The sequence below is a fragment of the Euleptes europaea genome, chromosome 11 (genome assembly GCF_029931775.1).
Source record: "Euleptes europaea isolate rEulEur1 chromosome 11, rEulEur1.hap1, whole genome shotgun sequence".
NCBI lineage: Eukaryota > Metazoa > Chordata > Lepidosauria > Squamata > Sphaerodactylidae > Euleptes > Euleptes europaea.
In genome coordinates, this window is record NC_079322.1 from 51,062,525 (window position 1) to 51,081,507 (window position 18,983).

General features: G+C 41.4%; 1 protein-coding gene across 4 annotated transcripts in view; it reads right to left on the reverse strand.

Moving 5' to 3' along the window:
• Nucleotides 1–18,983, reverse strand: part of PPP1R9A (protein phosphatase 1 regulatory subunit 9A) — a 150,120-nt gene that overhangs the window by 45,491 nt on the left and 85,646 nt on the right. For all 4 annotated transcript variants that reach the window (XM_056857247.1, XM_056857246.1, XM_056857245.1 and 1 more), the window contains exons 4-5: nt 11,844–11,948; nt 2,578–2,713 (exon numbers count right to left, since the gene is read on the reverse strand). In XM_056857247.1, the coding sequence (XP_056713225.1) occupies nt 2,578–2,713; nt 11,844–11,948 (241 nt within the window). The remainder of the gene's footprint in view (nt 1–2,577; nt 2,714–11,843; nt 11,949–18,983) is intronic.

The window sequence follows — 18,983 nt, forward strand, 5'->3', positions numbered from 1 at the left end:
TGGTACTTCTTCTCAGAAGGGGCTCCTTGCTTGTGACCTGCTTATCTTTGGGTATGTCACTTTTATGGACTTCAGTAATTGTTCACCTTTAATTATCTATGTAGCCATAATGAATAGAAGCATTTTCTGTAAAATTAGGCAGTGTTAAATACAATATAGTTATGTTTTCATAGAAGATTAAAACAGAAGCAAAGATTCTCTAATTGTAGAGAATTACCCACCACAAGCCTAAAACATTGTTGAGGTGTACCTCTGGCCAGGAAGTAAATGAACTGATTTAGGAAAGCTAAGTGCACACTTATATCTGAATCAGGCCTGACTGGAGTCTTCCAGAACACAATGGGCCAGAATCTGTTCTGCACAGTGCACTGGTTTGAGTTAGACCAGTAGGTCAAATTTATACAATGGTAGTTGATACGACAACCTTATTAAGATAGTGAGTTTTAAAGAAATAAGAACTAAAGAAGCCAATATGCAGGGCAATGACTGAGATGTATATTCTGAAAAATGAAGAGGTAGGCAAACAAGATTTCAGTAAGGATTGTATGCTAGTCCATATTCCCTTATACATGAAAGAGCAGAGACCTCAATTAACATGTTACATTGTGTGTTGTACCGTGTGTGGGGTTTTTTTTGGGGGGGGGGCTGTAAAAATATGTATAATAGTTGTAACATATCCCTTCCACACATTCAAAACTAATTACAGGAAGATAAAAACAATCCTCTTCCTGGAGAACAAATAGTGCCTCTGTGTATTAACAAATCCCACTCTTAATAGAGGTAACATTATCTTCAAGAAGGAAAACAAACTGTACAGAAATGTCACTCATAAACATTAACAGTGGAAATGTAATAATTTTCTTTAACTTAATAAACCATGTATTTTAATTCAGGCAGAGTACTAGTTGTAGGTTTTTATTCCTGCTGAGTATATGAATATTGCTTTTTTCTCTCTCTCTGTCCAGACCAGAGGCAAGAAACCTCTTTAGCATTAAGGCACACATGTGAGTTATTTGCAGGTTTTGAAAGCTAAAGATAATGTACCAATTTCAGTTGCACTGAATTTACATAATCTGCATATCATTTGCATGAACACAGAAAATGGCAAACTACATAATGGAAAAGATGTCACCTGAAGGTCTGTTTAGCCAACACTTTTTCCTTGAGAATACATACACCTATTCATCTTTTGCTCTCCTGCTAACCTTCTGGAAAGAAGATACCAAGATAACCAAGAATTATTCCTATTTTCTCTATCTATAACAAGGAGAATGAGATAGGAACCATGAAAGCCCAATCCCATTTCCACTATCACCCTACGCAAAGTACTGCCCCAGAGGCAAAGTACTGTCTGAACAGGGCTTGAAATTCTTATCCTCCACTGTGAAATTCTTAGATAGCCCTTAACAATGATAAATGTATGAAACTAAGAGTTTCAGCGCATTCCTGAGATGCGCCGGCGCCCAGGGCAAAAGCTCGTTAGGAGGCCCGGCAGGGCCCATGCTGACGTTCGCACCCCCTACGCTGGCGTTAGCAGCCTGCATGCTGGCGGGAATGGTCCAGACACCGGTCGCGTGTTAGTGCTGGGCCGGGACGCTGAAGGGGCCTTCTGCCTGCGTCTGAACACCGGCAAAGGCCGCGGAGTCCCGGGAGGCATTCATGGGGCGTAACAGCATCCCAGGAGGCATTCCTGGGGCGTTATGGTTCCGGGCTGGGGCCGCAGTTAGGCGGCCTCCTAAGCCATTTTGACCCAGGAACACCCTTTTTTCCTTTTGCAGAGATACACCACCTTTTAGGTGGCGTATCTCCTGTGCAACCCTATGAGGATTTTTTGCGCTGGGAGGCCCAGCCGAAACCTACTTTGGAGGCAGTGCCGCTGCGTTGCCTCCTAAACCCGGTGCAGACATTCCGCTCAGGAATGCACTGAGTCAGATTTTTGACATGGGAAATATATCACTTATTAACTTGACCTTGTTAATTTGATGTGGAAAATATCCATGTGAATCAATTTGTTGTACATGGTGGCAACCAAGGTAATATAAACAGAACTTGAAAACTAAGAAACTGTCTGGCAAGGTAAATACAAATGCAAAACTAGCAAGGTAAAATCATCTTTCCGTTTCTATAACAAATGAAGGAAGGCTCTAAAAGTCATGATTCAGCCTCTAAAAGTCACTTGTTACGTATTCTTTAGCGATTTCGTCAACCACTTTCCAAATCTGTGAAGATTAGAACATTTTTAAAAATCCAGGTAGAGTTCATAGGATTGCTAATAAGAATCTGAGAACAGTACAAAAATATCTTGAGGACCACACACATAAGGGACAATATGCATACTAGTTACTATTCAGGAGTGCAGTTATTCTGTGCAACACCAGGGTAACCCTCCCGTAATCTTGCTTATTTAAAATGCATTTTTTTGTGATAATGTTCACACATGGGGGAATATGCTTCAATTGCAAAAGGAACTGTTTCCCACTGCGATTAGAGAAAGCATCACAGGGATGAAATGCAAGTAGACAAGGAAAGGGAACTTCATGAGGTCACAGCAGAAGGAATGCTAACAAAACACATTACCTCATCATCATCTGCGTCGTATTGTGCATAATGTTGATCCAAGAGTTCTCGTTGGCGACGCTCTTGCTCCAGAGTCTGGCTAATCAACTGAGCCACCTCGCTAACTTGTCCTGGCTTTTCTCGGCCAATTATAAACCTGAGAAGAACAGCAGCAAACACAAACCATTTCCTCTCTTCCGCTGAATGCTAAATGCCAAAATGTTTCATCAAAAACAAAACAAACACGAGAGTCCAGTTATACTAGAACTGCTGTGCATTAGTCACAAGCTAAATTAGTCATGATTGGAAGTCTTTATTATTGCCCCTGTTGGAGCTTTCTCATGATCTAGAACTATGATTTTTCTAGGGGTCATTCTGAGAGAGGGAGAGCTGGTGATGTAAGTGAGAGGAGGGATTCTGCCCCCATTAGTATGTTCTGCGCTCCAAGCGAGAGAACCACCAAAGCTTTTGAGCTTGCACAATATTTTGTGTTATTGTAGTTGGCCCTAATAAAAGATATTACATGGCATTTGTTTCTTGTTCTGGATTATCTAAGTCAAGGTCTGTTTGACACAAGCCAGGGGGAGTCATGATGGCCCTTCCGGGGCTTATGATTGAGTTACTTGCATTGTGAGGAAGATTTTGGGAACTTTGGTTATTGTCCTGCAAACCTGGGTCATTACTTATGACCATGAATGTGATGTACTTTGGAGGGGCACACAAAAGAGACTTGATTAATGTCCTCCTGGAGAATTCAGGCCCTCAGGCAAATCCCTTTTGAGAGCACCTAGGGAGACTTCCTGTCTTAATCACAGAACCCCATTTTAATACCAAACTGTCTGAATTTTCCTCACACCTCTGGCATCTGAAGGCCAAAGGATCTTGGGGTACAAACAATATGGGTCTTAGTGGGAGGGGCTCAAGGGCACCCTTAGGGGCAACACCTGTAGACACAGACCAAACATTTCATACAAGCAGCTGAGGAAAGAGTTAGTCAAGTGGTATGTTTACCACTTGGAGTACTGCCTCTGTCAATGGATGTTGCATGCAGGAAAACTGATCAACAAAGCTATCACGTATTATACCTGAAGCTGTTACAATAATATGATCGTATGAACTGGTTCTTAATGGACCCAGCCACGAACAATTACATTTGGAGTCCATCTGAATGCACAGACTAGTTTCCAGATGCCCCTCTGGGGGGAAGGCAGTGGTTCTCAATATGGAAACCAGTTTCCCCTCTGTTGGAGTGGCACAAGAGCCAATATTGTTCGCCGTATTTTAAATAATACTTTAAAACAGCTTATACCGTCATTATATGCTTTTGTAGTCTTATGGAAAGGACCAAGAATTTTAAAAGAGCAAGATGTTTAATTACATATTTAAATTTATCCCAGTTCTGATTACATAGACAGAAATCAGCATAAAAAGGGGGCATACTGTTCAGACATTACCTGAAAGATTAACCACGAAAAAATAAGACCATTTCAATAAACTAGCTAATTATAGGTTTCCCATAACTGGTTCAGTAGAACTAGACATGTACTTTAGAACCAGCCAGAGATCATTAAGAGCTATACACAATGATTACATAGAAAGTATAATAAACTGCAAAGGCACATTATAGAAATGAAAGGATTGATAGGCAAAGACCACCAAGAAGTTTGCTTATGCTAGCCCAACTAAAAGGAACACATGACATGCAAGATCACTTTCTGGTAAAGCATGCATGCCCTTTGATAGTGGTTTTCTAAAATGTAATGGGAAACCAGAATTGTGCAGTGGTTAGAGTGTCAGCCTACTATCTGTGAGATCCAGGGTTGAATCCCCACTTTGCAAAGGAAACTTGTTGGATGACCTTGGCCCAACCAGTCTTTCTCTCTTAGCTTAACCTTCTTCACAGAATTATTGCTGTAAGGATAAAATGGGTGCAGGGTACAATGTTGTAAGTGGCTCTGGAGAAAAATGTGGGGTACAAATATTAATTAATTTATGCAAAATGTTCTGTATGGAAAGTTAAACAAGCTGAATTAAAAGGGGGATATCAAATCAAAAGGGAAAATCAAACCAGCAGTGGAAATATAAACATTAACAGTGGAAATGTAATAATTTAGCTGAAGTCCATCTGTTCAGCTCTAGCAATGATATCAAAATGGCCACATGCTTTGTTCAGCAAATTTGCTGTAACTTTGTTATAAATGGTTGTACAACGATCATTCACAGCTCAAATTAAAGGTAATTTTATGTTCTAGTGTTTATACAAAAGTGTGAACTGGTCTAACAATAAGTTACAGTGGTATATGCATGTACAACTGTATATGTGTAAATTATCTCTCAGTATGTAATACTCTGATCCAGGGAAGGGAAGAAGTCTGAACCGATAACTGGCTTAGTAACAAGACTAACAATAATGATCATTTTACTGAAAAGCAAAAATACTGCTTCAGGGAACAGAAGATCCAGTGGTATCAAATGTTTCATACAAAGAATATGCAGAACTCAATGGTCACAAATATGCAGCCAAAAAAGGGGAGGAAATTTAAGTCAGTTCTGGGAAATATCATTAAACACAAACCCCAGGAAGCGTGACAAGTCTGATTACCTTAAAATAATATCAAAAACTGGTGCATGCTGGTTCAGTTTATACAACGGGGGCTATCTACGTAATGATTCATAACTATCTAAACACTGTCGGCTGATAAATACCTGAAGCTACATCAGATACACGGGGGATGGGGGGGAATATAAATACTTTTTACTTTGTTGGTTAATTTGAGTGAATTCCATTACTGAATGTTTTTAGAAATACTTGAACACAGCTAAGAGAGATAAAATCGGGTTTAGCAAAAAAGCATTTCTCATATTTGAGCATTATCCGCAATAATATGGAAAGCAGAAGAATGATGAATCTATACCCATATTCTCATAAGCCCATACCAGGCAAAAGAATACCCAAGAGCTATAACACAAGGCGAATAATAGGATCATGGTGTCCAGCTCTGTAAAATGTACACAGTATACATTATGGCTCCACTGCTTCAAATCTAGTGTACACAAACACCTGGGTTAAGGGACAGGAGTCCACAAATCCAGTTGTCAATTAGCAAGGAGGAGAACAAGCCTGGACGTCCACACGTTTCTACCTCATGTTTCCGCCTGCACGATGATTCAGGTAGAAGTTACACATAAATGAGAGCCGAGAAATTGTCCCACTGTACTCATGAAGGCTGAACACATTTATTATCAACAATAACTTAATAATAATTATAGCGGGTATCAGGGACAGCTGCTGTTAATGGCATTCTCTGGCAGCAAGTTGGACTACTAAGGAATAAGCGCATATAATTTCCTGTCATACAGCTTGGAGATACATGTCAGAAGCCACTGTCTTCTTACCACAGTAATTACTGACCATGAAATGTTGACTTCTTGTACTGAATGGAACTTAAGTCTCCAGAGTCTTGCTTCACAACTACCAGTGATATTAAGCCAATATCACCAGCTGACAAGCTGCATAGGCTTACTGTATGTTTCCTAATGCTTAAATCCTATGATGATATATTTACATTCTGTATGAAACAAGACATTTTACATGACAGCTCATCTGCACGTTTTTCAAGGGTTCAGGCATGCCCACCTTTTCCTAAGCTCTAAAATGTCACTGGCCACATACTACCAAGGAGTCCTTTAGAAGTGGTGTGAGAAGATGGCATGGTTTCAAGAATTCAGCTCCACAGACCTTTCCTACTTTGCGCTAAATTCAAGTTATGGCTCATTTCCAGCTGTAATACAACAGGGTCATGACAGTCTACTGAAATTTTAGAGCAGTTTTAGAAGTTCAGATATTCTCTAGTTTATGTATTCCAGTGCTGGAACCTATGCCACCCAAGATGCAAGTTGGAGGGAAGAAACAGATAACTGTACATGATCAGCACCTCAGCTTATGATGTGAAAAACAGAACTGATTGATAGAACAGTGCTGGGAAATGGGATAGAAGAAGCTGGAGCACAGGCTTTGTATCCCCATAGAATGCTAGATGCCTGAACTGATAAACAGCCTGCAACTTCAGTTAAATGGTAGCACTGTATATATTCTGAAATTTAATTAATCCCTCCAGGAAAAAAAAAGTATCAAGGTGTGGGATTCGTAGTGGATAACAGTAAGCCAGAAAGCTAAGAAAAATGTTTCCTTGGCCTTGATATTTACACAAGGAGAAACATCACTGGTTGCTATAGTACTCTCGTTAAAGCCCAGGAGGTATGCAATTATTTTTTATCTTCCTCAAAGCGCCAAATGCCATTGCAAGAGAAACCATTCCAAATTAGACAGGCTAAACATTTTAGCTTGTATTTATTAATTTGTGCTAATGGGCAAAATGCTGAAAGGATATATTTCACATGGATAATTTGCCATAGTATCCTATGACAAAATTAAGAGTAGTTCAAAAGGTAGAAGCCACATTTTTGCACTCACAGTTTCTTCACTGTGTCAGCTAAAGACAGCAGAGCCACACTATATCCAGAAGCTACACTGAAAAATCTATTCTAGGTCACTGACTTCCATTGTCACAACCATTAAACAAAATGCTTCTGAAGTTTCTGGCAGGAAACACAGTCACTGAACAGGAGTGCCCCGTAAGCTTTCCAAAGTGATATTGAGCGAATTTTTCCAGAAAAAATCAAATAAGCAACTGTGATTTAACTTCTTTCAAAACATCTTCCGTGCAATTTATCAAGTACAATTTATAGCACGTGGACTAAAGTGCCTTTGAGCTATGGCTATTTGGTGGGGCGAAAAAAGAAAAGAATCCTTAAGGAAGAAATACCAATGATGCTGGAAACTGCATGTGTGTCCACTAACAAGATATATTTAAAATGAAAATTGATAACATTAATGAAAACGAATCATTTAAAATCCAGTCGATGTTATTAGCTTAGACAGTAATTAAATGGTAACGTAACCATGTCAGCAATACTGATGCCAGCATACCAGTCACATTAGATGTGACAGCTGCTGCTTGTTCACCTTCTAGCTGCTGATGGGATGGATAACCACCATGCTGCCACTGGTCACAGCACTGAATGAGCCATACAGATCAACATAGCCAGACTGCTACTCAGAAGCAGCCTACTGGGCATGGACTGGAGGTCACTGGGGGTGTGAGGGGGGGTAGTTGTGAATTTCCTTCATTGTGCAGGGGGTTGGACTAGATGACCTTGGTGGTCCTTCCAACTCTATGATTCTATGATTCTACTACAACACAGCCACAAACAACAACCAAATGGCACTAGCTGTCACCTACAGCTCTCAATTCAAACCAGTCAAACACTTCTTCAGTGATCTACAGCCTGGCCTGGATAATATGAATTCTCTTTCAGATGCCTTGGTAGGCAAGTCTTTCTTGGCTTATACACAGTCCCCTAATCAAAAACAACTTCTTACCAATAACAATTGGCCCCCAAAGACACACAAACCCAGGGACCAGACTCAGCAAAGAATAAAGGTGTCAACTTTGTTCCCATATATACTCAGGCAATACTAATACAGGGCCTAATAACATTAGCTACACCATTTTGGGCTCATGCAGTTGATCATTCCTCCAATGTAATTATCTGCCACCACATGCCCTTCTGTCCTGTATAGAGGAAAAACAAGTCAGTCTCAACATGAAAGAAAAATGGAGACAAATCTAATGTTAAAAACCAATCGGAGAACATTTAAGTCTTCCAGGACACAGCATTGCTGATCTAAGAGTCACCATTCTGCAAAAAGAACTTCAAAAGGAGACTCCAAAGTGCAAATGTTGAAACAGAATTCATTAAAAGGTTTAACACTATATCCTAAGCCCTCTGGTTAAGCAAGGACTTGAGATTTTTTATTCACTAGAAGTATTAACCATCTCAGCAACATCTAGGACATTCCACCCATTAGAGGTGTCAATGAGTACAGCAAAACTAGTGAATGGTCTCTGCATTTTTCTTAATTATATCTGAATTTTACATACTTGACTTTACCTTGTACTCGTTGCATTTCTTGGTTCTTTTACCCTGCTGTTTGTTTATTTTTCATGCCTCCTACCCTAAATGGTCTGTCTAACCAGGAATCAGTGCATGGCATCTGAAGAAGTGGAATCTAGTCCACAAAAACCTAAACTGGAATAAAATTTTATTAGTCAAAGGTGCCTCTTCTTTATTCACACCTCATCTGTTCACACCTCAGCCTGTCCAAAGACTCTTAATTTTCTACAGTGCTGTGAGAATAGGCATCTATTGGATACAGAACTCAATCCACCATGTGAATCTTGCCACTTACACAGTAAGGAAAAGCAGATTCGGGTAGGAGACCATTCACAACATACAAATACATTGTTATGGTGGTGACTGCTACAGTGCTTCCTGAACTACTAACAGTGCTTCTCCCTCTCCGGAACAGCTTACAGGGCTGTGTTGTAATATCTATCATTTGCTTATTACGAATGTAAAAATATTATGGTTTTGCTTAAGGCAACACTTTACATTTTGAGGGGAGGTAACATTTGAACCAGGGACTTCTACTGAACCTTTCTCCCTAACTGTGGAGATATGGTGGGGTTAAGATATGGTGGGTTTAAACTACTTGATCATCTGAAATCCACTCATTATTAAGTGAAGACCTTGATAATTGGTCTGGAGTCAAAAGAATATGAATATGGCATTGATATTGTTGATACGAACAAAAACTGAGCAGCAGTCAGGCCAAATTACACTTCTTTAAAAAAGACAAAGGCAAGGACTCGGCCTAATCTACAGTGACTAACACGTCACCTTAGGGGACAGTGTGCTGGACTCCTAAAAATACCCCATAGAAAGAAAAGCAATCTTTCAGAAGATTACCCCTGTGTCTCAGCTTGGGAAAGACACACAGATTGCGTAGATCACAGCAAGAAGCAAGATGGATTGAGGCACCCTGTGGGTCTCGACTATGGAGATCAGCGAAATAGTATAAGAGCGTAAGAAATGCTTTGCTGTATCAGACTCCACGCCAATCAAAGCCAGAACTCTGCCCTCCCAGCAGATGTGCCGGACACTCCTGGGGTGCTTAAAAGCAGAAAATAATGAAAACAGCCGTTCCATTTGTCCCAGATATCTAAAAAACAAAACTGCACTGATTCTGAATACAGGGGTTCCATTTAGCTACGATGCCAGTCACTGAGGAACCTATCGGATTTACCTGGTCCCCTTTAAAAGCCTTACTTGAGCCCATATACCAACTGAGACCCCACAATGTCACTTATTAGTAAATCACTCTTTTTCAAGAGGTACATTTGTCCTTGTCAAAGCCCCAGAATTCTCCTAGAGGCTCCCACTTTGTGGAATAGCTTGCCAGGGGAGGTGCCCAAACCACTTTTCTGTCAAAATTAAAATAAACGAACCAACAAATCGATGCATTGTACCTGTAAGCCTTTTGAAACTGAAATTTCTGAGGCCCGACATTAGGTCCGTGGTTTATTTTCCTGAACAAATGAAGTGGAGTTTGGTGAACTTCTGAAGTGGAAATTGTTTTGCACATGTGCTTTTAAAGAGTTAAGGCTAAAGAGGTATTCTGTTACGGTTAAATTCTGGGTAATTTTGTTCTGGTGCGGGAGTTTTAACTGGCTTTAGGGTTGTACAACTTGCCACCGCTGTTACAATAATTTGTGATCTTTTTTTGTATTGTCTTGTTGTATATGTTTGTACATTGTTCTGTGCTTCATGCTGAGTGGAAGAAGGTTAAAAATTCTTAATTGAATAAATATAAACCCATAAAAGTTATCTTAGGAAGCTATCATCACATCTTGAAGTACTCCCTTCTGTTCGCCATATGCCTACTGCCAAGTAATGTCATACAATGGCTGACAGCACTAGTATTTTATGGGGAATCTGAAGCTAATTCTCCTTCTCTACATTATTTCCATACCACTTACAACTTTTAATGCCTGCCCATATGATCCCCTCCTAGCAATGGTTATTTTTTTAAGATTAAAAGGACCAACTTCTAAAACATCCATAAAGAAAATTATCCACTGTTTTGATTATTTCTTTTGCCCCTTTACATACCTTCTTCTCATTGTCCAATGGTGAACTAAAATTCATTCTGATTAATAATTTTCAGAAATATCTTGTAAAATGTAGCAGCAGAGATTTAACAAGCAGGTAACACATCCTCAAAACTATTGATATTATTTACTTTGTTTATATCCTGCCTTTCTCCCCAGTGAGGTCCCAAAGTACCTTGCACTGTTCTCTTCTCCTCCTTTTCATCCTCACATGAGGTAAGTTAGGCTGAGAGAGTATGACTAAGGTTACCCAGCATGCTTCCATGGCAGAGAAGAGGGATTTGAACCGGAGTCTCCCAGATCCTAGTCCAACATTAACTACTCTAACTATTACACAACACTGGCTCTCTGTTAACATGTCACACTATTAACTCCCAAGTAATGCATTTCTGGATTTTGCTAGGAGAAATGTCATTCACGCCCACAAAGCAAGAGGAGTGACCGGCCCTACAATTAAATGACAAATGCTCACACACCTGGCTACATATTATGTAGCATCAGGATTCATACAAGACCATGCGGACCTTTGAGATAGGCTGTGCATTTATTTTGCAACAAGAATTTCCGTTTCAACATTCAGACTGGCTTCCGAGCACAACCAGTTTACTACAAAAGCTCAACATTCTTAAGTTTATTTCCAGAAACACAGTAAAAGCTGATTTATACGCTTGATCAATGAGGCCTGTTAGAAACTAGTGACCCTCTTACAACAGGCCACGATGACACCGTGAATCGACCGCCAGCAAAATGATAGCTAACAACCTCAGGTACAGCTGGCACCATCCTGAATATGACTTTAATGGCCCAACAAAGGACCTACGGAAAGCTCTTACATATTCATTTCCCCTCTCTTATACCTTCCCCATTCCTTCATGAGAGTAAGTGATCCAACGGGGTCTAGACTACTTACGGTATTTTCTTTTATTTAACAGTCTTTGATAATTGACACCTTGGGACTGGGGGAATGGCTGCCTCGGCTGGCAAAACCACAGCAGACTCACCAGCCCAGTCGGGAACGGGGGGGGGGGGCGTGCTGCCCTGGCCTGCTTGCGGGCCAGATAAGAGCCCCCAGGCCTTATGTTTGACACCCCTGGTCTAAACCTTTCTGGGCACATTTTCATCCCATTAAGAGCAGGTAGTGACATTATCAGACAATATAATCAGCATACTAGATAATGTGTTTTCTGTAACAATTTATTTTCCAAAAATTACCTGACTTTTCCTTTGGTATTTCTGAGAACAGTTGCGGCAAAATTTTGCGTGACACCAACCAGACTGATTCCATCTACATCTACTATTTGGTCATTTACTTGGATCCTTTCAGGGAACATAAAACACAAAAGAATGGACAGCATAAAAATAATGAATATTCAGCATGATATTAGTAAGCAATTTTTTTAAATGTAATTTTGAAATAATTAAATCAGCAGCACACACCTGATACCTTGCAGTTTAATTAAAGAATCATTTATTCATACCATCTCAGAGTTAAGAAGCAAAAGGTTGCCTTGCATTGTTTCAGGAGCACAAAATTACCATCTGAACGAAAGATGGTTATTTTTAAACTAAGTATTCACATTGACGGGGAAGAAATAAATAGAATAAATGACCAATGATTCAACATCAGGCACAGTGGCAGTCCTATAAATATGTCTGTATAACCTTGAATCCCTGAATGTGAATTTCACTTTGTCATTGTTCAGGCAATATCCAAGCAACAGGAGTTACAAGAGAGAGAAGTCAGACCTCTGTCTTCACTGAAAGACCTGCTCAGCTCAAGCTACCTGATGTTTGTCAGGAGTTGTTTACAAGTTTTCAGTTTTTCACAGTTTTAAATGAAAACGAATCCTGAACGCACTTGATTCTACCTTTGATGCCAACATCTGAACTTGTGCAGCAATCCCATGGGCACTCAGACATGGCTAAAAATGACCCTCCTTCCTAATTTTATAGTAGGGTTACTCACAGGCTGCATTCAGATGTCACATGAGAAAAGTTCTGCCTGAACAGACCAATGGTCTATCTGGTCCTGTTTCTCACAGCGACAATCTAATTGCCCTGGGGGGGGGCAACAAATAAGGCACAGAGGCTAAGGCCTTCCTTTGATGTTGCCTCCTAGCGCTGGTATTCAGAGGTTTGCTGCCTCTGTATATCAAGGTAGCCATTGACTGACATATCCTCCATGAAATCTGTCTGCTTTAAAAGTCATTAGTGCTAGTGGTCATCACTACGTCCAATGGCAGTGAATTCCACAGCTTGATTTGCTCATTGAGTGAAGTAATTTACCTATTTCTGAGATTTGTGCAGTCATATATTGGATTCTTGTTCTCTTTTACATGAATAATGCAACAGACATATCAACAACATACAAACAAATCCCCTAAGGCACTAGATTCACACACTGCTTTCCTCCTTTGCTTGTGTGAAGGGCACATACAAGAGACTTCTAGGTTTATTAAGAAAACCACAGTTGGTCATGACATCTAAACTGGCCAAAAGCACAAACTGTTGCTTATTCTTCCCTATCAACCAGGAATATAAACTGCAGTTTAATCCCATTTCTGACCAAAAAACAAAATGTAGTTTATCCCTCTGTCTGATTTGGATGTCAAGACAGAACCATGGTTTGGATGAAACCAGGAAAGTCTTCAATCTGGACCCCGTGCTTGAGGGGGAAAGGGGACTATCCAAGACAGAGGACTTTAGAGGCTCATTCTATTCACAGATAAGCCTAAATTTATTCATTTAAGCAGTTACATATTCTGCTCCTATTCTCTTATGCGTTTTTAATGCCAACAGACACATCAATAATGTGCAGAACAGAAGCAATGCAATCCCTGCCCAGAAGGCTTAAAATCCAAATAAAATTGAATTCCTATTATATGGGTGATGACCATGATGCAGAAAGAATTATAAACAAATATGGCAATAAGACAAAGCAATCAGGACATTGCTTGGATTTTTATTTTCATAATAGCTCTGCAAAAGAACCATTCACCCCATATGAAACTACTTGTTCACTCGGGTAACCATAAGTAGACCAGCTCTGTTTTACTTAGTTACTGTGCAGTAGGTGTCAAGTCAACATAAGACAAAGGCTGCGTAGACTATTCAACTCCATTAAGACAGAGATTTGCTTGGTTCCTGCACTGTCAGACATTAAGTTAAGTCACTGCCAGTACAGTTTAATTATTAGGGGTATTATTTAGTTATCATCCTGGCAAATTTAGCGTTTATTATTACTTTAGTGTGAAGTTTCTTTTCCTTTCCTTTCATCCCTTAGAAGCTCCTTGATCAATTGATCTTGAGCAGCATATATCTAGTGTTGGAGGGATATAAGGACTGAAACAAATCTTGCCACTGACAATGTAGCCTTGGGGTTCCTGTCGCTTAGTAAAAAAGGCATTATGTCGGTCACAGAAGCATTGGATTTGTATATTAAAAGGGGGGAAATATAGTGCGATTGAAGTTCCTCGTAAAAGCGGCTTTCCAAAAGGGCATGGGCTAATGAGTCAATAGAGCCAGAAGAGCAAGGACAGATCCTGTCTGAGTATGGTATATTCAGAATTCTGCCCTGCATTACCATAGAAGGGTTAGCATTCAATCTAGCCAAGCAAAAAGCTCTACAGAGACGAGGAGTTGTGAAGTTATAATCCTGGCAAATTTAGCGTTTATTATTACTTTAGTGTGAAGTTTCTTTTCAGTGCTGACATGTTTACTGGTGTTTGATTCTGTCTTATTGTTTGTTTCATATTGTTGTTAGCATTGTGGATCATGATGGAATGAAAGGGAGGGGTATAAACATTTTAAAATGTTTTAAAAATGAAGTGTGATAAGTGACCGGCCTCTTCAGCTTTTGAAGCTGTTGCAGCAAAATTCTGAAAAAGTCCAGGACAGACTGCCCTTTGCATACAGCTCTTTAAAGTTCATACAGGAGAGAGACCCAATCAAATTCAGCACTGCAGACAGAAGACTTGGAGTGTTCCAAATGAAAAATAACATTGTATGAGCTAAAAAGCGACTGGAACATTGGTTACTCACTATGAAGGTTCCTTACGTCTGGGAGTTGATGGCATCATTTTGAATATTGTGTTCAGTCTTCCCTGATCAGTTGACGACAAGAAGTCAGTTGCAATAACCCTCATCCTCAGTTCTTTTTCTCTCTCTATGCTGAAAGCAAGAAAGGTAGCACCACATGGAGGTGGCGAATGGATGGGTGTTCTATACTGGGAGGTGTCAGCTACTGCAACCAACTTCCTGCCTCCATAAAGATAATGGAGAGTTGAATTCAACATTCAAAATAATATTCTCAATTTCCAACGAGAGTTTTCAAACACACATTACTGGGGACTATGTACAGGTTTCGACATGATGAAGAGCACATCCACATTTCATGGTCAAAATCATATATGTGTGTGTGTACGCAGAACATATGATTTTGTAACCCTGGGACATCTTGATTGTGGATACTAATGTTCAGGGAAGGTCTCTTAAATATCTTGATTTTGAACATTAAATGTTGGTGCATTCTTTGGGTAGTATGTATGTGTATGCCGTTCACATGACACTTTTGTACCAAATAACTGATTTCACTCAGCAGCCTGCCATATCAGTTCACGTTACTGTTTGTATTTTTGGAAAAAAATCTTGTAGCCTTTTAAAGATGCCCGCTGACTAGCATGGGATAGTTCTTTACGTTTGCTTTGGCAGACCCCAAAGGTATGCTTTATAGCACCAGCAACTGAGCCAATATGCTCCACGCACCATGTTTTTTGATAAACAGAAAAACTGTGCAACCACTAAATGGCATAATTGCAATATCGACATTACTACCCCCCTTCTTTTTTGGAACTGTATGTTATTTAGCCAACAGATTTTAAAATAGATGCAGCCATCACTTTTATATTTCATATACTTCAGTAACAGAAAAATCACTGGCTTGAGCCCTCTGATGTATTCAGTTATTTTTACCCCTGCCATGCTGTGCCTTATTCTCTTATCAACTGCTTCCAGCACCCTATAATCTGGATAAAGTTTGTTCATCTGTAAGAGAGCTAACTTGGGCAGAATTTTCTCTCAGGGCAATAAGGAGTTGGGCTGCTTGCATCTTGTTAACATTTATTCACAGGATAAGGCTTCTTGTAGCTATCAGATACCTACTCCCAGCTGGAGGGATCAGCTGGGAGTGGGCTTCTGATCTCCTGCTGGGAAAATTATGCTCTGTACCCAGCAACATTGATGAAGGAGAGGTCAGGAAACAACTCTAAGCTGATTGTGGGTATCAGTTGGAGGGTGGGTTCCCACTGTGGAAACTTCGCTGAGTCCCAGATTTGCAGAGATGTGGCAAATGTGTGTGTGTGAGGGGGCAGTGATCAGAAGCTAAGCGGATTCCTCTTCTCTTCTTTCCACCTTCCTTTTCCACTGATTTCTTTATCCTCTTCCTCCTGGCATCAGGAGATCACTTCTGATCTCCAACATCTCTAAACAGCAATTGTGGGGGGAGGGGGGCTTCTGGCCCACAGGCAATGTCAAACATTTTCAGCAGCTCTTCAATTTGCTTGATGAGAACCAAATGTATCCTTGATTGGCTCATGATCTTATCTTGAGTGTCCAACAGGGTATGTTCAGCTGCTGAACAAGGTCACTGTGAAATATGCCCTATCTATTGCAAGTGACTGCAATGCCGTTCTCATCTGAATCCACCATCCCATCCTGGGACAAAGAACTTATCTTCATATTTTATTTTAATCTCCAGTGTATTCTAGTTATATGGCTGCTATGTAATGGGAGGTTATCCTATTCAACACCTTATGCACATTTTATAAATATATTGTTCCAATTCACTCCTGTTATAGATATAATCAGAAATGAGACTTACACAAGGTTGTTTTTTTAAATTAGGAATGAACTTTCAATCCCAAGATTCTCTCATTCACTTCTATAATCATCATACATTTGCACACTTATACAACTCTGCTGTTGCAACTATGCATTAAACATGCTGCACTTTAAAAGGATAGTGAGTTAATCCATCAATTGGTTAGAACAAGTGCTGGGAACTAACAAGTGGGAATATTCTAGTAGCTCCTGATTTACAGTATTTGAAGAAAATAATCCCATTGTTGGGTAGTTTCATCTGTCACTTTGAAATTCAGTTATGCAATACGCAAACATGTTTCAAAAGTTATTAAACTGAGACAGATAAATTCATTCATAAGCTACAAATTTAAATGCCCACAACATTAATGAAATTCCTTGTTAGTATAAGGAATTCTTTCCCACCCCTTTTTTGTCCAGAATTTGGTATACAAAAACACCAAGAAAGTAATCTACTTCCTAATGTTCAGTGTGCCAAAGTCATCAGTTACAATCCATCAGGAAGGTCTCTTGTGCATGCCACACGGAAACAAACGGAGCCTTGTGTACTCACCGTGACGGCTCCTTCTGGTCTGGGTTGAAGGGCATCTTGGAGCGTGGGTATTGTCATCACGTGCCCAGGGAGGCAGGACCAAATTTTTTTCTCTTCCGTTTCCTGTCTCCCTGGGCGGGACATCCAGTTTACGGACTCGCCGAGCTAAGGAGACAGGTAAGTGCAAAGAAGGCGAACCACACCACTGCACAAAAAACAAAAACGATGAGCTCCATGAACAAAACAACAACGTTAAAAGAGATTAGTAATAAGGAAAGAGCCCCGGCGCATGGCGGACATGGGGAGTATCCCAATGGGCTTATAACCTGCGGTACGGACGGAAACTCTGTTCCGACCCCCTACTAGTACGGAGAGTTTGTCTTGGACCTGAGAAGGGCGGGCAAGATGCCCTTCAACCCAGACCAGAAGGAGCCGTCACGGTGAGTACACAAGGCTCCGTTCTCGGTTCTGGGTTGGAAGGGCATCTTGGAGCGTGGGATATCCAGGAGCTATACCCCGGGGTGGGACTCAGGATCAGTCCAAGACCTGCTGCAACACTCTCCTACCAAAGGCCGCTTCAGCGGACGCCCTGGAGTCAATTTTGTAATGCTTGGCAAAGGTAGAGGCCGTCGACCAGGTGGCTGCTCTACAGATTTCTTCCAGGGGAGCTTGTCTGCTGAAAGCTGCGGAAGTGGCCGCACTGCGCACCGAATGTGCGGTGATTCCCGTGGGGGGAGGAATTTTGCTGGCCCTATAAGCCTCCACGATGCACTGCTTAACTGCCGTGCTGACGGAGGAGCTAGACATCCTCCCCCCTTTGTTGGGATTGGTAAGGGAAATGAACAGGGCATCCGACTTCCTGATGTCAGCTGTGCGGCTGAGGTAGACCTTCAGTAGCCTACGGAGGTCTAACTTGTGCCACTGCTTTTCCTTGGGGTGTACCGGACGAGGGCAAAAGGAAGGTAGATGGATTTCCTGAGACCTATGGAACAGGGAGTTCACCTTGGGTATGAAGGTGGGGTCTGTCCTCAGAACCACCTTGTCTCTATGGAAGACGCAGAACCCTTCCCTAGAAGAGAGGGCTCTGATCTCAGACACTCGTCGAGCCGAGGTCACGGCTGTGAGGAAAATAGCCTTCATCCTCAGGATCCTAAGAGGCACCTCCTTGATTGGCTCGAAGGGCGGCCTGGTTAGTGCCGAAAGGACTACGTTAAGGCGCCAGGTAGGAAAGCGATGCACTACTGGTGGTCTAGTCTGCACCACACCCTTTAAAAAGGCCATAATGTGCGGGTGTCTGGACAGGGGGAACCCTTCTACCTCGGGTAGGACTGTGGACAAGGCCGCAACTTGTCTCCGTAGGGTAGAAGCTGAGAGGCCCAGCTGCAGGCCTTCGTGAAGGAAGTCTAGAATTGTAGGGTTCCCCGGTGACAGGGGATCTGTGGACTTTCGTTTACACCAGAGCACAAAGGCTCTCCAGGAGGTATTGTAGATCCTCCTGGTTGAAGGCTTTCTAGCCTCCAGTATAGTGTCTACTACTGCGGGAGAATAGCCCATCCCTAGTAACGATCCCCGCTCAATTTCCACGCGGTTAAGCGCAGCCATTGAGGCTCTTGGTGGAACAGGGGGCCTTGTTGTAGCAGCTGTGGGATAGCCGGGAGCTCCCAGTGGGGTTGGACCGACATTCTCTGCAGGCTGGGAAACCAGGGTCTCCTTGGCCACAGAGGGGCTATGAGTATGACTGAGGCCCTCTCCTTCCTGATCTTCCTCACTACTCTGGGAAGTATGGGGATGGGCGGGAAGGCTGAACGGAAAGGAGCGAGCGTATGGGACGATCGAAAGGTAGGGAATGAGGAGGGAGGTCTCCCATCCCTTTTAAAGGATCTAGGGAGTACCTTCTTTTTGTCTTTGTTTTCTACTAGGATCCTTTCTAGCCTCTCCCCGAA